Source organism: Musca autumnalis, unplaced genomic scaffold, assembly GCF_047663935.1.
Source record: "Musca autumnalis isolate F117 unplaced genomic scaffold, ASM4766393v1 scaffold_4, whole genome shotgun sequence".
NCBI classification, from domain to species: Eukaryota; Metazoa; Arthropoda; class Insecta; order Diptera; family Muscidae; genus Musca; species Musca autumnalis.
Window position 1 is genome coordinate 3,216,066 of NW_027411977.1, and position 7,227 is coordinate 3,223,292.

Here is a 7,227-nt window from a genome sequence, read left to right on the forward strand (position 1 = left end):
TTGTTAAGTGCAAATGGGGTACAAAGAAGGTTTATAAAAAACCGAATTTAACAAACCCACTGGGTTTCAAATGTCAATTCCTTTGTGTATACGTCAAATAAATCCTCATTAAGAAGGTTAACCCTGCAAAAGGATCTAATATAAACATGGCCTAAAAAGCATGGTAGAATAATTTAAGGCCAGAACAGAATAAATCGTTGCTTGCTTTTCTTGCTTCATAAAATGTCATATTTGGTCTGTTCCTTTACTTTAAAAAATGGTAACAGTGGCAAAAAATGGTAAAAGTGGTGAATTGGTCTCATATAAATTGTATGCTTGTTGAAGTAAATTAACACATTGGGTTTGGATTTCAAATGTCAATTCCATAGCGCAAACTTCAAATAAATCCTCTCGAAGTGGGTTAACCCTGCAAAAAACTGTAGTGTAACAGTACTATAAAGTAAATACTACAACAAATACAACTCAACAACAACCACAAAGGAATTTGTTTTTGTTTGTAACGTTAATGTCACCGGTACATGTAAACAAAATAAGGAAATGACTATAAATTATTGGAATTTATAAAACTAATATTTTTCACATATGATTGAATACGCGGTACAATAAAGTAGAGGTAGGCCAGGTATGAAAATCGCTGAAACATACAACCCTGTAGCTAGGCTCCAGAATATTCTTGTTGGAAAAGTGTACCAAAAATAGTAAAAGTTGTACCCAAACTTATGACAGTGAAAAATGTCATTCTCTTACTTGGCGTTTACACAAGACAGACTGACTGCAAATACAACTCTGATTTACTAATACATACAAACATTTGGCTAGTTGCCTCGGCACTGTCTGGTAATTTTCGTAGACAGTAAATGTGGACATTTTTGAACAATTGAGAGCAAAACTATTTCAAATAACAAAAAAGACAAAAGGACTGGGATGTAACAAAACAAAAACAAAATATGTATGTGAACGGAAAACAAAAAGAAATCGACGATTTTCATTCATAATTTTACAGCTGGTTTTGCAGTTGTCTGGACGCCTACGTCACACAGGCAAGTTTTGGGTTTTTGACAATCAATATATGTACTCAAATGTCCTGTCATGTGTAAACGCAGGGTTATTATCTACTTGACAAGTTTGACTGATCTAATGCTTGGTTTACATTTACGAAATCCACCCGATTTCAACTGTCAAACCCATAGGTTAAACGTCAAATGAAATCCAGATGATATTTCATTTGACGTTTGAGCTATGGAATTGACAGTTGAAATCGAGTGGATTTCGTAAATGTAAACCAAGCATTAGCATAACATCGTGATTGCTGGCATCCGATGTGCACATAAATTTCAGCTAGAAATTTTACAAAAATTCCAATTTTGATATTCCCGTACTTTTGGAATAAATTTCAAATGATGTCAATATTTGAAAAAGCGTTTTTTCGTAAGTTTTACTAATGGCACAATTGCCCAGGTATTGGCATCACACCAGCTGTTAGAATATGAAAAGTCAAATCCATTTATAAAAAAAAATATTTTGTTGTGATTTCCCCAACAACATAAAGAAAGTTTTGACATAACATATTCAAAATTTTACGATGACACTACCTGGGTAATTGTGTCATGGTTTTACTAATAAAAATCAACAATTTTATGTAGCCATGCGAATTTAATTTGTTTGTCCATATTTTCAATTTAAGATATCATGTTACAGCATCTACCCTTATTACTGCATAATGCCAAAAGCAGTAAAAATGTCAACCCTGCTTTTGACAGATTTGGCCATAAAAAGGAAAAAATTGTAATCAGCTGTTAGCTGTGACCTTTAAGGCCTGCGTACATAAGCTGCCTTGCCTTCTTACCTTGCTTACTTCTCATAAAAGAATAAAAAAGAAAAGGGCAACCCAGTTCGAAATTTTCTCGGCCTTCTTTATTCTTTTATTTTTACTATGTCAATAATGAAGCAGGAAAGCAAGACAATCAGGCAGAGCAGCTTATGTACACAGGCCTTTACCTTTACTTTATTCTACCATGATTGCATATTTTGAAAAACATGAATGAAAATTCGTTACATTTTCTATTTGAAAGTATCCATATCATTCTACTAAATGGATAATTTTACGCAAAAAATTAGAATTCTTGCAAAAATGTTTGGGGTCGTTAAAAATTCATTGAAAAAGGAGAAGCTGTTTCAAACTTTTGTTTTTGAAATCAAAGAAGCACATATTTATTAGGGCTTTAATTTTTTCAAATTTAATAAAATATCACACGTATTAAAAACTAGTGTACCGCTTTTATAAGAGGTGTTAAGGCCTCGACACATAAGTAGCATGGCATTCTTGCTGAAGTCATATCTGATAAAAGACTAAAGACCAAGTTCGACCTAATAAAAAGATTTCAGAATCACATTTGAATTAGGTCGAACTTGGCCTTTAGTCATTTACAAGACATGACTTAAGCAAGAATGCCATGCTTCTTATGTGTCGAGGCCTTTAAGGTAGAAACACAATGACTTTTGTTGCTTGCCTCACGCTCAATTTCAAGTAATTGAATAAAGGCCAGGTACTACCTAATTCAAATGCGATTTTGGAAATCTTTATTCCTTTACACAAATTCAGGCTTGGATAAGCGTGAATTTCTCATTCTGTTCTCACCTTTACAGTGTGCGGCACGTTGTTCTGACTTGGAAGAGGTTACATATCATTGATATATTTTTTCCTCAAAAATATATATCCCTATTATACATCGAAAATAGAAAATATGGAATTTGACACTAAAGGGTTGTTTACACCATCTATCAATGTCGTATGAGATGTCGAATTTTCTACCTGCGAATGTTGTACACAGTGTGACCCATGATCTATTTAACAGGTCACGTAAGTAGCACAACAACAACTCATTTTTGGCGAAAAATTCTTCAATATGTCAAAATGTTTGTTTACGTTTTCATACAATTTATTCACAATAACAAAAAATTTGACAGATTGAAACCAATCAGCTGGACGTTTTACGCCACCTTATTATTTCATCATGGTGTGACCACTAGGAAAATTTTCATCTATCAAAATGATTTGCATGGTACAAATACACAGGTAGCCGCATCGGCAATTGTTGGTAACATAAGATGTCAAAATTTGGCATCAATTCAATGCAATTGACACATTATGTTACAATCAGCTGGCTTGATAATGCTACCTGTATTATTGTACCATGATGATTTGGCAACTCATATGTAAATTTTTCATTTAGGGAGCGCTCTATTTGATACGGCATTTTCGTATGTGTACATAATTTTATCAGCTGTTTTCTAGCATTCTCAAAAAATAAAAACAAAATCTTAAAAAAGGAATGTTATGTATATTTAAATATTTAGAAAAGTAAATAAATGGTGTTTATAATGTTATTTTCAGATCGATTGGTCGAAACAAGCAGTCTTGGGAATGATTAGTTTGTGGCAAAAACATGAATGCCTATATAACCCCAAAAACTTATTCTACCACAACAAACATGCTAGATATTCATTTTCGTTCAACCAAAATTAAAATTTGCGCAAATTTGCAACTCAACAAAAATGTAAACAATGACAAAACAGCTGTTTTTATATTTATAGGTTATGTCATACGAAAATAACACTTGTAGGTATGAACGCACAAATTGAAAGTTGTATGAATGACGTCAATTTTGACAAACATAGAGAATGTCGAATGGGTGAAAGAAATGATAGCTCATATGACATTGACAGATGGTGTAAACAGCCCTTAACATTACAGCCCAGTTCAGTCAGCTGGTATTGCTCTTACCTTATATTGTTCTACCGTGAATTTAGTGGTAGCCCACAGCTAATAGTACTGTTACACTAGACTTTTTTGCCTGGTTAGCCCACTTCGAGTGGACTTATTTGACGTTTGCGCTATGGAATTAACGTTTGAAATCCAAAGCCACTGGGTTAATCCGGTTAAGTGTAACCGGGGTATAACAGCTGATTAAATTTTTTTCTTATTATGGCATATTCTGTCAAAAGCAGGGTTGACATTTTTTTCATTATGCAATAATAAAGGTAGATACGTCATTGAACTGTTGCAACAAAAATCTTTTCTGTAACACTATATCGCGTGGCAAAATTAAATTGATTTTTTAATATAAATACATGCAGAAGAATGATTTATCAAGTTTTCATGTTAATTGCAATGCAACAATGCAAACTCACTATAACTTCAAAATTAAGGGTTGTTTACACCATCTATCAATGTCGTATGAGATGTCAAATTTTCTACCTGCGAATGTTGTACACATAGTGTGACCACTATGAAAATTTTCATCTATCAAAATGATTTGGCAACTCATATGTAAATTTTTCATTTAGGGAGCGCTCTATTTGATACGGCATTCTCGTATGTAAACATAAATTTATCAGCAGTTTTCTGGCATTCTCAAAAAAAAAATTGAAAAACAATATCTTTTAAAAAAGAAAATGGAAAGTTATGTATATTCATGTATTTAGAAAAGTAAATAAAGGGTGTTTACAATGTTATTTTTAGATCGATTGGTCGTAAGGAGCAGTGTTGGAAATTATTGCTTTGTGGCAAAACATGAATGCCTCTATAACCCCAAAAACCTATTCTACCACAACAAACATGCTAGATATTCATTTTCCTTCAACCAAAATTAAAAATTTGGGCAAATTTGTAACTCAACAATAAATGTAAACAATGACAAAAACAGCTGTTTTTATATTTATAGGTTATGTCATACGAAAATAACACTTGTAGGTATGAACGTACAAATTGAAAGTTGTATGGATGACGTCAATTTTGACAAACATAGAGAATGTCGAATGGGTGAAAGAAATGACAGCTCATATGACATTGATAGATGGTGTAAACAGCCCTTTAGTAAACACAAAAGTAAGAAGTGGGTTTCCTTATGTTGAAGAGTAATACTATGTTTACATTTACGAAATCCACTCGATTTCATCTGTCAATTCCTTTGTGTATACGTCAAATGAAAACTCATCTAAAATCGATTCGATTTCATTTGACGTTTGAGCAATGGAATTGACAGTTGAAATCGAGTGGATTTCGTAAATGTAAACATAGTATAAGCTATTCTACAGCAATTGAAAGTCTGTGTTTAGACACACGGGAAAGTAAATAGAGTTTTTGGGTGAGAGCGGAGAGGAAAGAGCTCCTCAATACTCGTTCCTACCCCTCATTGCCTAAAAACTTTCCCGTGTGTCTAAACACGGACAAATCAAGCAATCGGAGAAAACTATTTAGCGGAAGAACTTGAAAAACTCCTCGGAGTTTATCATTATCTTGGCCAAGGCTTCATAGCGGGCACACTCCCTCAGCATGGTGCCGGAATTAAGGGCAACCTCAGGATGAGCATCCTCATATCCAGCCATAAGGGTGAACAGAATTTCGGGCTTTGTACAGATATATTCGACAGTAGGCGATCTTGTGCCGATTTGCCTTCTAAGGACATTGTTGAATATTAACGCTACGTGTTTCTTGCCCTCGAAGTCGATGCGCTGCAGGTTTTGAATGAGTAACAACAGCAAGTTGCTGTTGTACAATTCCTGAGACAGTTGGGCGACAACATAGTCAGCCGGTGGTTCGGAATCTGTGCTGCCATACAGCATATTCTTTATGCTGACCAGATTTTTACTCACATCTTCCTGGGCTTTCTCTGCCTTGCGGTCGCCGCCGGTTTCCAGGGCGTTGATGGCCTCCTTCAGCGACTTTACCAGCTCAGCTGGTGTCTTTTGTGATTTTCCAAAGAGCGGCATATCGCCTCGTTCCTCCTCTCACGCACTCACGTACACACACAAATATCAAACTAAAAATTTATAAAAAAGAATATTTTAAAATCGCTGCGATGGAATTGTTTGTAAGTGTTCTTGGTATTTATTTTTTATTATTTGTGGTATTTAAGGGTGTCTTCTTGCTCTTCGTCTGCAATGTGTCTTGCCTTTTTGTCGCTTTTTCTGTTTTTCTGCTCTGCCCTCTTCGTGTGTGACTGTTCCGCGGACTGACTGCTGACAAAACTTTTTTCTCTCTTTTTTGTCTTCTTTTGTGTTTCTCGTCTTTCTCTAATAATATTGTTTCACTTTTAGCAAGGTTTATTCTTTTGATCTGTACTTCTGCGGAATTATTTTTCTTGTTGGTGAACTGAATTTCCGAAATTAGATGTTAATTTTCTACCGTTTTACAAAATTTTTCCAATAAAATATCTCTTAGTTCTCAGTTGTTGCGTGAACAGAGAACAAAGCCGTTTTTTCTTATAATAACGACGGAAATCAATCGACGTAGTTGGTATTTGCTGAACGTACGGCGGCAATAGGAATCTACAAATCGAGCGAAATAGTAAGCATCATGGTATCAACCCGTTTGCACTTAACCGGATTGTTAATAAACCCACTGACTTCAAATGTCAATTCCATAGCAAAAACGTCAAACTAATCCTAATTAGAGCATTTTTTTTTAATTTTTTTAATTTTTTTTAATTTTTATTTGACAAACACAGTAACCTAGCCCATAGGGCCATGAGCGGTTCCAAAAACAGCTATACAATAACTACTCTCAGATACTTATATCTAACAATATTTCTTAGCATATCATGAATAGAATTAAACATAAATAAAAGCAAAAGCATGTAAATTAAGAAATGAAAATATATAACAAAATAATCATTAATAGAATCAGCTATGCAACAATATATCATTACAAACTAAGGCAACATTTGTGAACGCTGTATTTGATTACGATTAAAATGAGCACATAATTTATTCTTGTAACATTTTAAGGAGGAATTAAATGTCTTGAGACATGGTGGCAGATAGTTATAAACACGCGAAATTCTAACATAAAACGATTTTTCCAAATTTTGCAGGGTTAACCTTCTTTATAAGGATTTATTTGACGTTTGTGCTATGGAATTGACATTTGAAACCCAGTGGGTTTATTAAATTTTGTTAAGTGCAAATGGGGTACAAAGAAGGTTTATAAAAAACCGAATTTAACAAACCCACTGGGTTTCAAATGTCAATTCCTTTGTGTATACGTCAAATAAATCCTCATTAAGAAGGTTAACCCTGCAAAAGGATCTAATATAAACATGGCCTAAAAAGCATGGTAGAATAATTTAAGGCCAGAACAGAATAAATCGTTGCTTGCTTTTCTTGCTTCATAAAATGTCATATTTGGTCTGTTCCTTTACTTTAAAAAATGGTAACAGTGGCAAA

General features: G+C 34.0%; 1 protein-coding gene across 1 annotated transcript; it reads right to left on the bottom strand.

Moving 5' to 3' along the window:
* Positions 1-3,321: 3,321 nt before the first annotated feature.
* On the bottom strand, positions 3,322-6,273 carry LOC141403385 (protein Mo25-like). Its single transcript, XM_073985729.1, has 2 exons — positions 5,955-6,273; positions 3,322-5,822 (listed from the first exon to the last, which is right to left on the bottom strand). The coding sequence occupies exon 2, from the start codon at positions 5,770-5,772 to the stop codon at positions 5,257-5,259; it is 516 nt and encodes a 171-aa protein (XP_073841830.1). The 5' UTR covers positions 5,773-5,822; positions 5,955-6,273; the 3' UTR covers positions 3,322-5,256.
* Between the last annotated feature and the right edge of the window lie 954 nt (positions 6,274-7,227).